At 41.8% G+C, this 20,749-nt stretch overlaps 1 protein-coding gene across 4 annotated transcripts in view; it reads right to left on the bottom strand.

Moving 5' to 3' along the window:
* PRDM16 (PR/SET domain 16) overlaps positions 1 to 20,749 on the bottom strand; it is a 941,382-nt gene that overhangs the window by 29,709 nt on the left and 890,924 nt on the right. For all 4 annotated transcript variants that reach the window (XM_077458220.1, XM_077458222.1, XM_077458221.1 and 1 more), the window contains 2 exons: positions 15,674 to 15,843; positions 12,964 to 13,138 (listed from right to left, as the gene is read on the bottom strand). In XM_077458220.1, the coding sequence (XP_077314346.1) occupies positions 12,964 to 13,138; positions 15,674 to 15,843 (345 nt within the window). The remainder of the gene's footprint in view (positions 1 to 12,963; positions 13,139 to 15,673; positions 15,844 to 20,749) is intronic.

The raw sequence follows: 20,749 nt of genomic DNA, 5'->3' as shown, positions 1-20,749 counted from the left end.
AAAAAAAAAAAGGATAAAAAAATAAAATAAAACCATTAAATAAACTAAGAAGAAAGCGTGCTTTAGTTGCAAACCCTTATTAATAAAACTCTATTATTTTATATAGTTTATTAGTCTATAAACTATTTAAATATTGAACGTCTTTTTAAGTATATTTGTTCTGTTCAGCTTTTTGCAAGGCAAAAAATAAATAAAAAAAAGCCTTAATAATGATGTTTTTTATTGCAGTGCCTTTTTCCTGAATGGTCTTTTCTGAGTTCTGGATCATGTCACTTAATCTAAACACATAAGTGGCATGTTTGTCTTTGACTGCTCCGGCTCAGTTATTCTTTATGATAAATGCCCACATTTGATTCCCTCTCAGGAATAGTTATGCCACTCTGAAATGGATTCCTTTTGTCTATCTTTATCCCGCAGCAGGAAAGGTTGAATGATCTCCAGTTTCCTTCAGGAAATGCCACACGAAGTCTATTTCTTAAGTATGCAACCTAATTCTTTCACACCCTCTTCCCCAAGACACAAACTCCATAAACTGGTGATTAATGGGACAGACACAAAGCACAAGAGCCGTACCCGCCGTTGTGAAATTACACAGCCATTTTAGATAAGGCCATATGCCTGTGAATTTATGGTCTGGTTGAGAAACAGACTTGTAGTCTATGTGCCTTCTGCTGGCACCCTTGATGGAGTGTCAACGGTGTTTACCATTTCACGGATAAGCCATTTAAAACAAATTTGAAAGTGGCTCTGGCTCCTGCAATAGCATTCTCCGGCTACTCACTTCTCCAATAAGCGGAAAAAGCCTGAACTCAGCAGTCTCCAAGCACTAATGCAGGGGTGTCTGACCTGCGGCCCATGCGCCAACACAACTCAATGCGGTCCAACACAAAATCATAAACTTACTAAAAAAATGTTTTTATCTTTTTGGAATTGTTTGTAAAAATGCATTTTACACTTTGCGAAAATATGCGGCTGAAGAAAAATTGAACAGTGTCTCTTTACTGGACTTTTATAAGTTTTATCTTCCCAAAGAAAAATCTACTACTCTTCTCAATCATGCCTGATTCATGTCATCAGCTTTCAGCAGCACCGATATCAGTGGCGGGCCGCTGGAATTTTTTTTTTAAGCAATATGCCACCCCCCCCCCCCCCCGGTTGGTCGGTAGCACTTACCCCATCACCAGTGGCTTCCCCTGCTCATCGGCAGCCTCCCGTTCTCCTGCTCTCCACGGGATATCACGGCGAAGGCGGTGGCAGCTTCCGTTTCCTCCCTCCTCCTCGGTGGCCATTCAGGAGTCTTCTCTTTTCGGCCAATCGGGTGTGAGACCGTCTTCCGATTGGCCGAAAAGAGAGACGGTCTCACACCCGATTTTGATTGGCCGGATTGACATCAGCATTTCAACAGCGAATATTCATTCGCTGTTGTAACACACCTGGGTGGGCTCTAGTCGCATTCTCTGTGACCCAAACCCACTCTGTTTTGAAGCCTATTAGAGCCTCTGGATCTAATCAGGAGCTAAAAAAAAAAACTCAGCCGCTGTAATTCATGTGCCCAGTGCCCTGAAAAGGGCCGGACTTATGAATAGGGGGTGGTCGCGGTGGCCTCGGATAGATTCATGCTATGCATTGCAAATAGAGGGTGGCCTGGAGAGAGGGGGCAGCACCCAGGCTCAGCCTCTCAGCGAGCCACTGAGAGCCTGAGACGGCCACTCCCGCTCGCTCCACAGCCCAACGCTCCACTGAGGGGGTGGAGGGTTTCAGAGCAGAAAGCCGGTGACTCACAGTCACCAGCTCTCTGCTCAGGGAGCTCTGAGAACCGAGCGATCGGCCGCGTTAGATCACTCAGTTCTCAGTGTTAGAGCAGGCGGGGGGACAGATACAGCATAGGAACGATGCTGCATCCACCTAGGTAAGTATGATTCAGAAAAAAAAAAATACTCTCTTTTAAACTCTCTGAAAGATTTTCTTTTTGATATTTAGGAAATGAAGCACCATCAAGAATAAAAAGTAAAATCCAAGGACATAGACAACAAAAATATGAACCGATGGGGTTAAAGCGTAAAGCCATCCCTGGTGATAGGTCTAATATGTATAAGATATAAGTGATAGGTCTAATATGTATAAGATATGACCAATGGGGGAGGTCCAATGAATGGAGGGTGTATTGTACTGTAGTATCCAACATTAAGGTATAAAAAAAGATATTCTGTGGTTGTTTTATGGGTATTTTATGTATTTTATGTATACTTAGCTTTTTTTTTGGGATATTAAAACAAAACATTTGGGGTTGGTTTACTTAAACTGGAGAGTGCAAAATCCGGTGCAGCTGTGCTAACTTCAGCTCCAAAAAACAAAACACAAAAAAAAAAAACTGGATGCTGACTGTTTTTTATGCAAAATTGCAACAGATTTTGCACTCTCCAGTTTTAGTAAATCAACCCCACTGGAATGTTAATATATGGTCTATATCAGTGTTTCTCAACCATTTCAACACAGAGGAACCCTAGAAATAACATTCCGGTCTGAGGTAACCCCTGCTAAAAATTACTATATCTACAACTCTTGGCAAAAAATTATAAAAAAAACATTAATTCAAGTACGGTGTTGTATGACGGAGTAATTGTCAGTCAAACTAACACTAGCACTGAAAGCTACTAACTGGCCTCTCAATGAGGGGCTATTACAGGCTGGTATTAAATTAAAGAGACCATGTAAATAAATAATAAATATGCCCCAAAAAAATGTATCTTGTAAAAAAAAAAGAGAGTGCTGACCTATGCTGTTGCCCTTGCAGCTTGAAGCCGCTACGTCCCAGTGAAATCGACATTTGAAGTCTTCTAATGCCGCGTACACACGGTCGGAATTTTTCGGCCAGCAAAAGACCGACGACAGCTTTTCATCGGAAAATGCGACCGTGTGTACGCTCCATCGGAATTTAGCTGGCTGAATTCCCGCCAGCAAAAATTTGAGAGCATGTTCTCAATTTTTTCCGACGGCCAAACTTTCTATCGGACCTTCTGATCGTGTGTATGCAATTCCGACACGCAAAAACTCACGCATGCTCAGATTCAACTGCGAGACGGAAGCTATTGGCTACTAGGTATTGAACTTCCTTTTTTCTAGTCCCGTCGTACGTGTTGTACGTCACCGGGTTCTTGACGGTTGTAATTTGGTGTGACCGTGTGTATGCAAGAGAGCTTGAGCGAAATCCCGTCGGGAAAAACCATCAGAGCTTTTTCCGACCAAAATTCCGATCGTGTGTACGCGGCGTAAGGCGAGGTTCATACCCGAGAGCTTGGAAGCACTTTTCTAGAAGTGCTTTAACACTCTACATGAGGATTCCTATTGTATCTTATGGTGCCCGTTCACTCCTGAGCGTCAAGTCACTTGAAGTTTATCCCCTGAAAAAGTTGATAAACTTCTTCGGGGGAGAGCTGCGTGTTTTTAGCCTCTATAGCAGCCTTCCTCAACCTTTTCAACACAGAGGAACCCTTGGAGTAACTTTCCGGTCTCAGGGAACCCCTACTATAAATGACTATATCTACAACTCATGACTCATTAGTGTGATGGTCAGTGGGAAGAATGCTCCTTACACTTGTGGTCATTGGGAAGAATGACCCCTTTATAGAGAGCTTCTTCGGGGGAGAGCTGCGTGTTTTTAGCCCCTATAGCAGCCTTCCTCAACCTTTTCAACACACAGGAACCCTTGGAGTAACTTTCCAGTCTCAGGGAACCCCTACTATAAATGACTATATCTACAACTCATGACACATTAGTGTGATGGTCAGTGGGAAGAATGCTCCTTACACTTGTGGTCATTGAGAAGAATGACCCCTTTATAGAGAGCTGAAAAGATCAATAGTGCCAGTGGGAACTTATCTGAGAGGCAGAAATTGCTCGTGGCTCAAAGAACTCCTAGAAACCTCTGGAGGAACCCTGGTCTACATGGTGCCTCTAAAGTCCAATTCTCCAATTTTTGACAATCAAAAAGGTATTAAGTACTGCTAGGTTCTAGGAAGTTCCGTGAATCTGTTTTTTAGGTTTATGTATTACAGAGACATTAGATCTTAAGCTTTTCTGGGGCACGGACAGATGTTGGTGGTATATAACTAAAATAAAATTGACAAACATATAGAAACTTTCCATTCCTTTCGTCGTTTAATGCTGAAACTACAAACGTATTTTCCATAAAACAGACCCTCTCGGCCCATTCAAATATCAAGAGTTGTTGGATTTGCAAAAACGAACACCTAAAATAAAGGATCGTGATAATAATAACAATAGCAGTGCTTAAAACAAGACTTTTTTTCTGATAAAGTACATTTAATCTGTGACCCCCAGATCGGCGATCAGTATCGTCATGAGAAGCCTATTATGGAGAAAGGACTCCTGCTAATGGCGGCAATTATTCAATAAGCTCATTTTCCATCTCGCCAGTCCTCAAGCGGTTAAAATTCCCATCTGCTAGCTTGAATAAACAATGGCAGCTACAAAAAAAATTGGAATGGCGATTACATGGCCTGGGCCTGTCAGCATCTCCGAATGCCATTTATCACCCGGCCAGACAGACAGAAAACAAACGTCATTTTGATAGCCTCTATTGCGAACTGTCCTGGCCACATTTTCAGTATGTGTGGGAATTCAAACTGAACTACACCCCCCCCCCCCCATACCCCCCTTTCCCATTTGTTTACTCAGCTCGCTAATGAGATTCATTGGGGAATAACCTGTTAAATGCACTGCAGAGTCTTTCATTATGGCTTTTGTTCATTAGCTCCACCAATGAATTATTCTAGTGTAGGTTGTGTTATTTTTAACATTTTTGTATTCTGTATTTTGTTTTCTTTTGTATCTTTATTTTGTACAAATTTATAGTATTTAAAAATGCAGCTTGCCATAGCAACCTGCTTGGAGGGGCAAGTTTGCCCTTTGACTACAAAGGTCCTTCCAAATCTTTCCACTCTCAGATATAGAGTAGATCCATTTAAATATATGTACTATTTGAGTATCAAATGGGTTTATAATTACTTTATAAGCAGAATGCTAGCCAAGTGATATTTTTATAGTACTGAATAGCATGTGGAAAGGTTAGAAACTCTATCAGGAGCACCCATCACTATCCCTTCCCACCTCACAACACCCATCCTTTCCCTATGTGACCTACCATAGTCCACTAATCTACCATAGTCCACTGACCCACCATAGCCCACTGACCCACCATAGTCCACTGACCGACCATAGTCCACTGACCCCCCATAGTCCACTGGCCTACCATAGTCCACTGACTAACCATAGTCCACTGACCCACCATAGTCCACTGACTCACCATAGTCCACTGACTCACCATAGTCCACTGACCCACCATAGTCCACTGACTCACCATAGTCCACTGACTCACCATAGTCCACTGACCCACCATAGTCCACTGACCGACCATAGTCCACTGACCCACCATAGTCCACTGACCTACCATAGTCCACTGACCTACCATAGTCCACTGACCGACCATAGTCCACTATGGTAAAAGAGGCTCATGATGCTATTAAGGCAGCCCTGCTAAGGGGCCAAGCCCAAACCCTGAAAAACAACAACCAAGCCATAATCCCCCCTCCACCAAATGATTTGGAGGGGGTGGCCCAATACTTTTGGCAATATAATGTGGATGAGAAAGTTTGGGGTGGAGGAACTTGACTGGCCTGCATAACTTTGTGGGAACATTTTGGGGATGGGACCCTTCCTGTTCCAACATGACTGCGCACCAGTGCACAAAGCAAGGTCCATAAAGACATGGGTAAGCGAGTTTGGGGTGGAGGAATTTGACTGGCCTGCACCTCAACCCTTTGGGGTGAATTAGAGCATCCAACATCAGTGCCTGACCTCACAAATGTGCTTCTGGAAGAATGGCCAAACATTCCCTTAGACACACTCCTAAACCTTGTGGACGGCCTTCCCAGAAGAGTTGAAGCTGTTATAGCTGCAAAGGGTGGGCCAACTCAATATTCAACCCTACAGACTAAGACTGGGATGCCCTTAAAGTTCATGTGCGTGCAAAGGCAGGCGCCCCGGTAATTTTGGTAATATAGTGTAGTTCAGTGGTAGACAACCTGGAGCCCTCCAGCTGTTGCAGAACTACAAGTTCCATCATGCCTCTGGGAGTAATTATAACTGCCAACCTTCCAATGCCTCATGGGGAAATGTAGTTCCACAACTAGCTAGAGGGCCCCAGGTGGCCTACCCCCCTGGTGTAGTTCATTTGGACTAGCTTGGGCCAAACAAACTATTTAAAGCGACAGCAAAGCTGGAGTCAGACTTTACATGTTATTCCCGAGAAATGCATCCATGCTACATTGTATAACACAAAACCTCACTGGATACATAAACAACAATTTAAAATAGCAAAAATGGCAGTTGGTCGTTGACTAAAACTCTATGTATGGATAAATGATCTCTAATACAACAGTAGGAAGAAGAAAAAAAAAAACGAATGCTAATAGTCCATTTAACCCAACAGCCTGGGAAATCAGCTCCACGGCACAAGTTTAAGAGCAGTGATGAAAACCTCCTACACCTTCACATTTCTACATAAACAACTGCCGGCTCGTAGTCCCAGATGGGAGAAGGAGATCCAGAGAGCAGAGCCGCGTCTCCTGAAAGCATGATTGAGTTTTGAAAAAAAGGGAGCCCTTGTCTTATTAGAATGATTAATGCCAAGCTCTCCTTTTAATATACCAGCCACTTAATTTCAGCCTAATGATGGTCTAGCTCAGGCCCCGCTCCACACACACAGACATTTCCATCCTTCACACTCACTAAATCTTTCTTATTTAGATATTAATGCTGAAAGTGTGTGTATGGTTTTTCTTTCTTTTTTTTTTTACAAGATTTCTTGTTCGGCCAAGAAGAGTTAATTCCCGACACCGGTGCCGAATGCAAAACACAAGAACAAAGGGCAACAGTTCACAAAGAAAAAGTCAAGGATGCCTAGCTTTTCATTGTGAAGTATGAACAATGTGTTATATGGTTGGTCATACAGTATCTTAGTTATAAGGGACGTAGTTATATTATAAAAAAAAAATATTCAGAGCTTTTCATCTAGCAAAACTGCATGTACATTCGTTCTGTGCAAAATTTCATGTTACTAGGCTATTTTCTCTTCAGGTCACATGTTCTTCATCAGGAAAGTTAACGCACCGTGGCCACTAGATGGAGCTGACGATCTTAGTAAATATGTTTTAATCATCAGCTCCATCTGGTGGACATGTGGCAGTATTTTCCCAATGCACACTATCCTTATAAGTGAAAAGCATCTGAACTAGAGAGAAACCAGCCAAGCAACATTTAATTTTCGCACAGAACAAAATGTACATGCAGTTTTGCAGGTTAAAAGGGTTCTGTGAACTTTTTATCAGTACAAACCTCAGTGTAAAACCAATATGTTGGGCATATGTTGAGAAGAGAAGATCCAGACAGAAGAAAGAACAAGATTAAGGAAAGGAAAGAAAGAAGGATCTTGAAGATAGATAGATAGATAGATAGATAGATAGATAGATAGATAGATAGATAGATAGATAGATAGATAGATAGAAGAATCTAGAAGATAGATGAAAAGAAAAGAACAGAAAATAAAATAAATCAATATTAAATAGAAGGAAAGAATGAAGGAAGGAAGATACACATGAACAGAAAGAAAGAAGAATCTAGAAGATAGATGAAAAGAACAGAAATAACTACATAAGGGAATGAAGAAAGGAAGATAAATATGAACAGAAAAAAAGAACGAAAGAAAGAAAGAAAAGAGAAGAAGGAAAGGAAAAAGGATCTTGACGATAGATAGATAGATAGATCGATCGATCTAGATAGAAGAAAGAAAGAAAGAAAGAAAAAAAGAAAGAAAGGAGGGGAATAAAAGAATGAAATAAAGAAAGAGAGGAGAGGAGAGAGGAAGGGAAGAGAAGAGAAGAGAAGAGAAGAGAAAAGATGAAGGAAAGGAAAGAAAGAATGATCTATACTAGATGATAGATGAATAGATCCATATAGAAGAAAGAAAGGAGGGGAGAGGGGGAGGGGAAGTGGGAAGAGAAGAGAAAGAGATGAAGGAAAGGAAAGAAAGAATGATCTAGATGATAGATCAATAGACAGACGGATAGATAGATAGATAGATAGATAGATAGATAGATAGATAGATAGATAGATAGATAGATAGATAGATAGATAGAAGAAAGAAAGAAAGGAGGGGAATAAAAGAATGGAATAAAGAAAGAGAGGAAAGGAGAGAGGAAGGGAAGGGAAGAGAAGAGAAAAGATGAAGGAAAGGAAAGAAAGAAGAATCTATACTAGATGATAGATGAATAGATCCATATAGAAGAAAGAAAGGAGGGGAGAGGGGGAGGGGAAGTGGGAAGAGAAGAGAAAAGAAGAGAAAGAGACGAAGGAAAGGAAAGAAAGAATGATCTAGATAATAGATCAATAAACATAGATGGATTGATAGATAGATAGATAGATAGATAGATAGATAGATAGATAGATGAGCAGAGCCATACAGAAGAAAGGAAGGAAGGAAAGCGACAAATGAAATAAAGACCTCGAAGATAGATAGAAAAGAAAATAATAAACAAATATTAAAAAGAAGGAAGGAAGGAAGATACATATGAAAAAGAAAGAAAGATGTATAGATAGATAAGGAGCATTGAGGAAAATGGTTGTACATGGAACGGTTTTAAATCCCATGAAGTCACCATACGTAGTGCCTGTAGGGGGCGCAGTGCAGGGTGGAATGGTGTGACATTTGTGGAATGGGCTCGGCTCGCACATCCCCCTGGGGGAGGAATGGCATATTGCACTCATTTACATTGGTATATATAGGTGTCTGCAATCTGGCTAATAGAAGTACTTTGTCCTTGCCGCTGTGTTATTGATCGGCGGAGGAATCGGAGGCTCTATGACACAATGTGAGTAATGACTTGGAAGGTGGGATTTGAGGTGCACTTCATTAGCAGCTCTCTATAGAGAGGATCCTTACCATTGGAGGGGCTTATTTATTAACAGGAGAGCTGATACCATTCTAGCGGTGCTGCTTTTTTCTTTTTCTTCCTCTATTGGCAAAAGACACAGCCAGATCTTCTAAGCCCTTGTACACACGGTCGGACATTCCGACAACCAAATCCGTCTGATTTTTTCCGACGGATTTTGTCTGAAACGGTTGCATACACACGGTCAGACAAAGTTGTCGGAAAATCCGATCGGTCAGAACGTGGTGACGTTATTTTGTTACGACGGGACTACGTTCAGGCTAGTAGCCAATAGCTTTGGTCTAGGAATTTGATCTGAGCATGCGTGGCACTTTGTCCGATCGGAATTCTTTACACATGATCGGACAAAGTCCGATCGGATCATGTTGTCGGAAAATTTGATAGCTGGAAAACTTGGTCCATCGGATATTCCGACGGAAACAGTCCGATGGAGCCCACACACGGTCGGATTATCCAACAACACGGTCCGATCGGACATTTTCCGTCGGAATGTCCGACCTTGTGTACAAGGGCTTAGAGTGATACCACTAATGAGGACAAAGGGGGGTGGGGAGGGGGGCAGCATCACATGATCTCACATATGACATCATAGTGGACATTCAAGGCAGTGCTATCACCAAAGGTTGTCTTTTTTTTTTTTTTTGACAAGCCAGAGGCTAGATTTGTGTTTTCTAGAGTGTAATAATATGTTGTAAAGTACGTTTTCATGAGAACTAAGGTAGCCGTAAACCCTAAATTTCAAATAAAACACTTGTTTTCACTTTTCCTTCTTTGTGCTGCTGATCTCCTGAAGCCTCTTTGCAGCCACCTCCTGTACACATGTACTCTATAGCAACAGCTGGGTGCTCTTTCTCAGGGCAGTGATCCATGCCCGTGTAATGTAAATAATGTACAATACTGTTTTTAGATACATTTTTATGTCTTTCTATGTGTGATGTTTGCAACCAGCAAAATGTATGGCGGTGGAATCTGTTGCCGCCATCTGTATCATAGAGACGATTAATGCCATAAATTCACCTGTTCGAGGCGAGGCAACTGTAGATCAAACACAAGATTAACGTGGCCTTTCAAACCCAGCTCGCCATTAGTGGCTGCTGAAAAGCATCTGCCGCTGATTAGCTGTGCCTGGCTCTGCTGGGATTTCCCCGCACCGCTTTTATTACTGCTGGGTATTGTTACTTTATGGTTCGTGTGCGCAAAATGCATTGGGCTCCTTCCGTATTCATATACAGGACTGGAAGATGGAATTCAGCCTTTTGAGCGTTTGTTCCCCAACTACTTTGGCATATTTTACTTTGCTAACTTCATGAACCAGATACACTATATTACCAAAAGTATTGGGACTCCTGCACATGAGCTTTAATGACATCCCAGTCTTAGTCTGTAGGGTTCAATATTGAGTTGGCCCACCCTTTGCAGCTATAACGGCTTCAACTCTTCTGGGAAGGCTGTCCACAAGGTTTAGGAGTGTGTCTACGGGAGGATTTGACCATTCTTCCAGAAGCGCATTTGTGAGGTCAGCTGTCGGCTAATTGCCAGCTCCTATCTCTCCACAGTTACTCGGCTGTTTATGATATCCTGCTCGTCAGTCCTGCCCACTTAAGCTGTCATTCCAGAGGATCTCTGCCTTCTCCTTGGTCAACATCACAAGAAACTATCGCCTGCGATCCTGTTCAAAACTTGCTTTGCTGTCATCCCTTCTGGCTCCAGATCCTGCTCACTGTTCCACTACGTTGATCCCTGACTTCTGGCTTGGCTGACTATCCGTTCCGGTTACTGAACTTTGGCTATGTTTTGACTATGTTTGTTATTTTTACTTTCCTTATTAAACAAGTGTAATTTAACTGTACTTCTGTTTAAGCCAGATTTCATGATTTCTGACAATTTCTGTCAATTTCCTGGAGACACGCCATGAAGTCAGAGGAAATCATTCCAAACTGGGGGAAATCCCCTCTTAGTCTGGGTGTCCCTATTGGAAAATGCCTCCATTCCTGTTCTGGTGACAACTGCAACGTTTTTAATTTCCCAGGGATCACTAGGACAAATACACTATATTGTTAAATATACTGGAACGACAGCCGTTACAGGCACATGAACTTTAATGGCATCCCAGTCTTAGTCCGTAGGGTTCAATATTAATTTGGACCAACCTTTGCAGCTATAACAGCTTCAACTCTTCTGGGAAGGCCGTCCACAAGGTTTAGGAGTGTGTCTATGGGAATGTTTGTCCATTCTTCCAAAAGCGCACTTGTGAGGTCAGCCACTGATGTTGGACGAGAAGGCCCGGCTGGCAGTCTCCACTCTAATTCATCCCAAAGGTGTTCTATCGGGTTGAGGCCAGGACTCTGTGCAGGCCAGTCAAGTTCCTCAACCCCCAAACTCGCTCATCCATTATGGACCTTGCTTTGTGCACTTGACTGGACTGGCCCCACGATCCGCTGAGAGAGGCTGAGCTGGCTGCTCCCGTCCCCTTCACAGCCCAGAGCTCTGGAGAGCGTTGGGGGCAGAGCAGAGAGCCTTAGACTGAAGTCACCGGCTCTCTGCTCAGAGAGCTCTGAGAACCGAGCGATCGGTGGTGTTTGATCGCTTGGTTCTCAGTGTTAGAGCCGGCGGGGGGGGGGGGGGGGGGGACAGATGCTGCATTCACCTAGGTAAGTATGATTAAAAGAAAAAAATATTCCCGTACTTCTCTTTTAAAGCGGGGGTCCGCCCACCCCACGAAAGAATTAAAAGTCAGCAGCTACAAATACTGCAGCTGCTGACTTTTAATATATGAACACTTACCCGTCCAGGGTGCCCGCAATGTCGGCACCGCAGCCGATCTTCGGATCGGCTATCGGGTGCAGCCACCAACATTGCCGGTTAAGGGAACCCGGCAGTGCCACCTTTTCGGCAGGTCCCCTACTGTGCATGCACGAAACGCGCTGCGCATTCTAATTGGTTCCAGGGGCAGAGGAAGGGGGCTAGACTTCTGACGTACCTCGCGGTCCGATGGAAGTGGGGAAGGGGACCTGTCAAGAACAGGTGCCCCCCCCCCCCCGAAAGGTGCCAAATGTGGAGGAGGAGACACTTTTAGGTGGAACTCCGCTTTAAGGCCTGATAAGCTACAATAGATTACATTTTTATTTTTGGGTTTAGATATACTTTGCAGGTTTTTTTTTTTATTTTTTTTGGCTAGCATCTTTTAACATGAAAATGTTAACGCTTAATGTGTTATTACTGGCTTTATTACCAGTCCTAAAATAAAGCTATGGCCTTGCTCTATCCACTAGGACCCATCTCGTGTCATTTCTTGGCATGGCCCCTCTGAACGTGAGTAATGTTATGACTTATCCTATTGCAGTTTTTTTTTTAATGTGCATATTTTTGGTGTTATTGTTGCCCTATGGGTCCTCGGCAGTCCATTAGAGGGGGGGGGTCCATGCCCGTAGATTAAAGTTATTCGAAAAGGTGGGAAACGCCTTTTAATTGAGAACATCAGAACATTAATAACACGACTCTCCTCTCTATAAGCGAAAGACCCAATATTTGATTTATGGTTTGCACCTGGTGGTCCTTCTACCAAGCTCCAGCCCAAGAAACGTCGGCAAAGAACTGGCAACCTACCGCGACACAGCTGGCTCGGAGCAGCGGGGGCCCACTTTCATTGAACTTATCATCGGTGCACATCATATTTCCTATTAGAGAACACATTGCCTGATTTAGCACAATCATCCCCCCCCCCATCCCGAACGAGATACAGTGACATAATACAATTTTCTCATAGCGTCTCATTATTTATTCACGGTTTTTCTGTGCCAAAATATCTGCGGATCACTAAGGAAATGAGGTTAATGCCGCGCACCAAGGCGGTATCTCGTAACAGATGTGACTTTTTACAAGAAGAAGAAATAATAAAAAAATACTTTTATATGTTAACTTTTTTTTTTTTTACCTTTTTTCTGCTAGACTCGAAGCTTGGTTTAAATCGCTATTTGCAATAAAGTTTCGAATTTCCGAGAAATAGGAATCTTCTTTCTCGTCTAGAAGTGCATGGTTTTCGGATTCGGAGTTGGGGGAGGAGGCGCTGTTTCCGTGGTGGTTTCCCATAACTCCCGAGTGCTGACTCACTAGATGGAAATAAAATTTAGGAAAAGTTTAGAAAAGTCACAAGCCATTAAGCCTCACATCCCGTCCACTATACAGTCATTTTTTTTTTTTTTTTAAACATTCATTACATATATGCTCAGCTGGAAAAAAAAAAAAAAAATTGAGAAAAACATTTCTTCTAGCAGAAGGGTTCCAGACCCCCAATGGGTTGCCCAATAGGTCTCACCAGACTGTAAAAATCATCATCATCAACAGTCCTATTAGGTACAATTATGTAAGTAAATAAAGAACTAAGCACAACAAAAATCTTAAAGAAAGCCATACCGTATTTAATATTTTTTTTAATAAAATATAAATTAAATTTTTTTTAAAAAAAATCTAGCCACAGCTTGGGGGATTTCTTGATATTTTTGTGAAGCCAAAATATGGAATCTAGGTCTCCACTTACTTCGCAGGTCATCGAACACGTCAAGCCGATTTCCCCACTTTAATTTCAGATTCAAAAATACAGAAATTGTATTCTACAAATATCCATGCCCATAGCTCCATGTTTTTTAGTTCCCATACCCCAAGTAGTATAATTACCAATGGTTAAGAGCCCCTGCGCTAAGCCAAGAACATATTTAGGAACTATATAACTTTATTCAAGCAGGACCATTATATTGCCTTATTTGAATCAAGTACTGGTATTATTTGGGACTCTACTTGGAGAGGAACTTTTGAGTGGTCTAAATATTAATTCATTATTTTATTTATTTATTTATTTGAATAATTGCAGTTTATTATTATTATTATTATTATTTTTTACTATTTTTTTTTAATCATTGCTATATTTGCTGTTCTACTCATCAGTTTCTCCCATGGGGTGTGGTTAATATCTACTCTGGGACACCAGAGTATTTTAACTAGACACCAATAAAAGGGGCATTTTCTCCACTGAAAACCAATGTAAAGGGGCATTCTACCAAATAGACACAAATAAAAGGGACATTTTCTCCACTGACCACCAATGTAAGGGGGCATTCTTGCAACTAGCCACCAATGAAAGAGACATTTTCTCCACTGATGACCATTGTAAGGGGGCATTCTTACAACTAGGCACCAATGAAAGAGACATTTTCTCTACTGATAACCAATGTAAGGGGGCATTCTTACAACTAGGTACCAATGAAAGAGACATTTTCTCCACTGATGACCAATGTAAGGGGACATTCTTACAACTAGGCACCAATGAAAGAGACACTTTCTCCACTGATGACCAATGTAAGGGGGCATTCTTGCAACTAGCCACCAATGAAAGAGACATTTTCTCCTCTGATAACCAGTGTAAGGGGACATTCTTACAACTAGCCACCAATGAAAGAGATATTTTCTCCACTGATGACCAATGTAAGGGGACATTCTTACAACTAGCCACCAATGAAAGAGATATTTTCTCCACTGATGACCAATGTAAGGGGGCATTCTTGCAACTAGCCACCAATGAAAGAGACATTTTCTCCACTGATGACCACCAATGTAAGGGGCCATTCTTACAACTAGGCAACGATGAAAGAGACATTTTCACCACTGATGACCAATGCAAGGGGGCATTCTTACAACTAGGTACCAATGAAAGAGACATTTTCTCCACTGATTACAAATGTAAGGGGGCATTCTTACAACTATCCACCAATGAAAGAGACATTTTTTTCCACTGATGACCAATGTAAGGAGGCATTCTTACGACTAGCCACCAATGAAAGAGACATTTTCTCCACTGATGACCAATGTAAGGGGGCATTCTTACAACTAGGTACCAATGAAAGAGACATTTTTTTCCACTGATGACCAATGTAAGGAGGCATTCTTACGACTAGCCACCAATGAAAGAGACATTTTCTCCACTGATGACCAATGTAAGGAGGCATTCTTACAACTAGGTACCAATGAAAGAGACATTTTCTCCACTGATTACCAATGTAAGGAGGCATTCTTACAACTAGGCACCAATGAAAGAGACATTTTCTCCACTGATGACCAATGTAAGGGGGCATTCTTGCAACTAGCCACCAATGAAAGAGACATTTTTTTCCACTGATGACCAGTGTAACCGGGCATTCTTACAAGTAGCCACCAATGAAAGAGACTTTTTTTCCACTGATGACCAGTGTAAGGGGGCATTCTTCCAACTAGCCACCAATGAAAGAGATATTTTCTCCACTGATGACCAGTGTAAGGGGGTATTCTTACAACAAGGCACCAATGAAAGAGACACTTTCTCCACTGATGACCAGTGTAAGGGGGCATTCTTCCCTCGTGACACCAATGTAAGGGGCATTTTCCCCACTAATTACAAATTCATTAATTTTAGCATAGGTTCCCCTAGACTTGGAAGTCTTTCAAGGGTTCCCTCTTATAAAAGAGTTGAGAAAGGCTGCTATTGACACTTCAACCATCTCCTGATATTACCAAACCTGCAGGTCTTCTAAGAGCTTAACATTCTGCCATTACTGGAATGCCAACATCTACGGCAAAAGTACATTACGTAGAGTTGTCTGATTTTTATCAAATACCTGGAACATTTTCATGTTCGTGTTTCTTGAGGTGTCGATCCAGATTGGTCTGCTGACCGAAACATCTATTACACAGGTGGCATTTGAACGGTTTCTCTTTGTTGTGTATGTTCCGTACATGCCTTTGAAGATTGGAGGAGATGCTAAAAGACCGGTCACAATATTTACATCTGAAGACATAAAGAAGAAAATGGATTTAGGGAAGATGTAAGAAAACGGAATGGATTGCTGCTGTTTTTGAAAGTTCAATAGTTACCTCCAACCATACCTCCAACAACCTGGTTTTAAAAAACAACCTTATTTTTTGACCAGCCTTACTGTGCGCATATAGCTTTTGAGAAAGCAATGTAGCGTAAAGGAGGTGGATAAGGTAAGTATGTCTCTTATGTTAAGGTTTTACAGATATTTGGATGGGTGATGTTAAGCCATACCTCAGTTAATGTACACCGAAAAAAACCACATAAAAATAGGGCATAAATTTAATGTGTCTCAATATACACCGAAAATCTCTTCAAAACATCGCTAACCCAATGGGGGCAGAGACACTCTGGTCAAATATATAGCATATCTATCAAGAAAAAGAACCTGTTATGTTCCCGTCAAGGCTGGCAGGAACCAGAAGACCAAATAAGTGTCCCAACATGCAATGTGAAGATAAATAATGAAAATGTATTATAAATTTACAAAAAGTACAAAACACTCCACAATGGGAGGTAAAAGTATGTGGACATGTGCAACTAAATGACATCCAGAAATACCATGTCAAACGTATTCTAGATGTGACAATATCTCAGTTAAGCCCAGCTTCTGGTATTACAAGATTCCAACTCTTATAGCACTAAAACCAGTGGCAGAACTACCAGGGTTGCAAAGGTTGCATTTGCAATTGAACCCTGCTGTTCTGCCATTGTGTGTGTGGGGGGGTCCAAGATAGCAGGATGGGGGCCTACTACAGAACATGTCAAAGTATCCCATTGTGGGGTCATAAAGCTCGGTTCACATTGCTGCAATCCCAACGTTGTGTGACTTGCTTGCGATTTTCTTGTGGCTTTTGCACCTTGTGACTTTTCTGCACCAAAGTCGCAGATAAGTGTCCTTGTGATCTGAGTTGCAATCATTAAATCACATAATAAGATCCAGCAGTGTGAATTGTAGCTTATAAAGGGCCCTGCACCAGAGTAAAGGACCCTAAAGGTCAGTGGGAAGTGCCCTGGGATCACAGGGAAGGGCCCCAGGACCATTGGGAAGGGCCCCCCACCCCCCCCCCCCCCCCAGGACCGATGGAAAGGACCTGGTTGTCAGAGGGCCCCTTCATGGTTTCTTGCACCAGGGACTTGAAGGGTCTAATTCCACCTCGGCCTCAAAGGTTATTTACGGCAGCTTAGATTGTAGAAGAACTTGGTAATGGTATCTGTCAAAGGGCACGGAAGTATGCAAGATAAGCACCTTATCATTTTTTCAGAAAAGCTCCACCAAAAAGCTGTCCATGACCCAAAAGCTTTGCCTAGGCTGAGATAATGGGGATTATTTACTAAAACTGCATGTTAAAAGAAACTTCTGACCTTAGAAGAAATCCTTCCTTCTTTGTGTTTTTAGAACGATCTACAGAATAGATGGCTTCAGATAAACAGGTACAACTTATGTAGGTGGATTTTTGTATCACGTAATTCTGGTCACTTCACTAGGTACATGTGAGGGTTTACAACCACTTTAAGCATGTAATCTTTTATGCTTTTTGTGAGGGGGGGGGGGGGCATAAATATGGGACTTCTTTTTTTAATCCACATTTGGATCAGTACCCTCCCCCTCCTCCCATTCTGCACTACACCATGTAACCAAGAAGGCTGACCCTGGCCCCCGCAGAGAGGTCAGCTCAACATCTGCGCCCTTGCGTTCCCGAGGCGACGAAAAAGATGGCATATATTTGTCATAAAATAAAATAAAAATAATCTCCAGACTGGAACATAAATAGAATGAAAAGCAGAAGAACAACAACGTGGAACATTTTTTGGCAGGTAACACAGCCAAAAATATGATATTTTCTTTAAAGAAGGGAGGGGGGAAGGGGGCGGCCGGGGTCCTCTGTACCCCACACAAAGTTCACACTTGCTCCGCCACATAAGCTATGGGGATAATGATTAATTCCCGTCAGTTTGTTCAAATCATTCACTCCGCTCGGAGTCGCGCCACGTTTTGTTTGCATTAATGGTGAGAAACACATACTGGGTTTTATGAAACCGACAGGCCGGCTTTTGCCGTACGGCTTAAAATCACGTTGCGGACAAATTAATGCTGCCTAAAATCAGGACAGCTTGAGGTGTAGAGGTGTCACCTAATAAGTCTAAAGCCTTTGAACTGTTCCAAGTTATTAAAGCTGAACTCCGGGATAAGTAAACATTGTCTAAATCCATTTTTGGCCATGTTGCCTTCAAAAAAATGTCCCAATTGTAGTTTCAGTTTCATGAACAGTCTACAGACCAGTAACTGGCCGGACAATAGATTTTGCTGGCTAGCAACTGTCCTTGTCCTCAAAAATCCAGGTGGACTGGACCTCTAAACCAGAAATCAGGAAACCAACCAGATCTTTAATTTTCTAACCACCCCCCTCCATTAGTAAAAAGGACAGCTGTTATCAAGATCAGGGATCTCCAAACTACGGCCCTCCAGCTGTTGCAGAACTACATGTCCCCTGACATTGTAAAGCCCTGACATTCACAGACATGATTGGACATGATGGGAATTGTAGTTCTTGAACAACGTGAGGGCCATAGTTTGGAGACCCCTGATCTAGATGGTCAATCTGGGCAAATCAATTCCTCTACCAAAAGTACATTCTTCCACCAAAATCACAATATTTTGCCTGTAACTGGTAAGGCAATGTGATGATGATGATGATGTCAACACGACGAAACGCGTCAGGGTGGTAGTACACGTTAGCAGCATAGAGGAACTGACAGGAGGGAGGAAGAGACGCACAGCTTTAACCGTGAGCTATTATGTGGTGACGGCCAGTGGCGGCTGATGCTAATACTTCTCCCCGTACCTGACTGTGATAAAGAACTATGCACGTTGAGTGAACCAATGTTTTTAAAAGATTGTTTTTTGTGAGTGCAATATTTTTCATTGAAATAAATTGTGTTTTTACGAGACAGTATTACGCTATGTTTGTTTCCCGCAATTGCTTTTTTCCGAGATCTTGAATTACCCGGCACTCATGAAGCGGATGAGATCCAGCCGATGAGGAGTAATATCTGAGAGCCCGTGTAACCAGGCAGATCTGGTAAGAATATAACTAAAGGGGGTCGCCTCATGCCTGGGATTGCACCCCAGCAAATTTGGGAACACTGCATTTCACTGTTGGAAGTTTAATCACGTTAAGGAAGGATTGCATCGTATACCCCTTATGATCTGTGCCAGGATACTTTGTTTCAGTTTTGCTTCTTATTTTTTCTATGGACTGGAATAGATAATTCTGTTTCAGTTCCTCTGTCACTGAAACTATTTTGATTATTCAGTATAATCTGGACATATGGATAGTCATCATGGACATTAACTATTTTGTATGACTATATTTTGGAGTATATACATGTTTTCCGTAGAACAATAGTTTGCACTAGAACAAATAACATATATTATATATTTTTTTCTCTATAGAGTAATATGCGCTGTTGTTTCTACGGGTGAATTGATTTATTAATTTATCTTGTAGATGTCTGTTTGACAATGTGATTTTGCTGTCTACCAGCTGTCCATGACCTCAAAAATTCAGGAAGACTGGACCTCTAAACAGAAATCCAGAAACCAACCAGATCTTTCATTTTCTAACACTCGGATAGAAAAAAAAAATAGCAATTCCTCCACCAAGAGTACATTCTTCCACTAAAATCACAATATCTTGCCAGCAACTGGTATGACATCGCGGTTCAGTGGGCTAGCAGCTGTCCATGTTCTCGAAAATTCAGGAAGACTGGATCTCCGAACAACAGAAATACAGAAACCAACCAGATCTTTCATTTTCTAACCCCCAGTTAGATAAAAAAAAAAAAGCTGTTATCTTGATTGTTGATCTGGATCTGGGCAAACCAATTCCTCCACCAAAAGTACATTCTTCCACCAAAGTCACAATACCCTGCCAGTAACTGGTAGGACAATTTGATTTTGTTGGCTAGCAGCTGTCCATGTTCTCAAAATTAAGGAAGACTGAACCTCTAAATAACAGAAATCCAGAAACCAACCAAATCTTTCATTTTCTAACCCCCCAATTAGAAAAAAGGAAATCAATTCCTCCACCAAGAGTAAATTCTTCCACCAAAATCACAATATTTTACCCGTAATTGACAGGACAATGTGATTTTGCTGGCTATCAACTGTCCATGTTCTCAAAAATTCAGGAAGACTAGACCTCTGAACAATAGTAATCCAGAAACCAACCAGAAGTTTTCTTTGATTTTCCAACCTCCATTGGAAAAATGATATATGTCATCTGAATGGTTGATCTGGGCAGATCAATTCCTCCACCAAAAGTACACTCGTCTGCCAAAATCACAATATCCTGCCAGTAATTGCTAGGCCAATGTGATTTTGCTGGCCAGCAGCTGTCCATGTTCTCAAAATTAAGGAAGACTGAACCTCTAAATAACAGAAATCCAGAAACCAACCAGATCTTTCATTTTCTAAGCCCCCGATTAGAAAAAGGGATATCAATTCCTCCACCAAGAGTAAATTTTCCCACCAAAATCACAATATTTTACCTGTAATTGACAGGACAATGTGATTTTGCTGGCTATCAACTGTCCATGTTCTCAAAAATTCAGGAAGACTAGACCTCTAAACAACAGAAATCCAGAAACCAACCAGAAGTTTTCTTTGATTTTCCAACCTCCACTGGAAAAAGGATATATGTCATCTGAATGGTTGATCTGGGCAGATCAGTTCCTCCACCAAAAGTACACTCTTCCACCAAAATCACAATATCTTGCCAGTAATTGATAGGCCAATGTGATTTTGCTGGCTAGCAACTGTCCATGTTCTCAAAATTTCAGAGAGACTGGACCTCTTAACAACAGAAATCCGGAA

The sequence above is a fragment of the Lithobates pipiens genome, unplaced genomic scaffold (assembly GCF_037356315.1).
Source record: "Lithobates pipiens isolate NorthernLeopardFrog02 unplaced genomic scaffold, aLitPip1_a1.2 Scaffold_27, whole genome shotgun sequence".
Lineage (NCBI taxonomy): Eukaryota > Metazoa > Chordata > Amphibia > Anura > Ranidae > Lithobates > Lithobates pipiens.
This window is presented reverse-complemented; position numbering and strand designations above follow the sequence as displayed.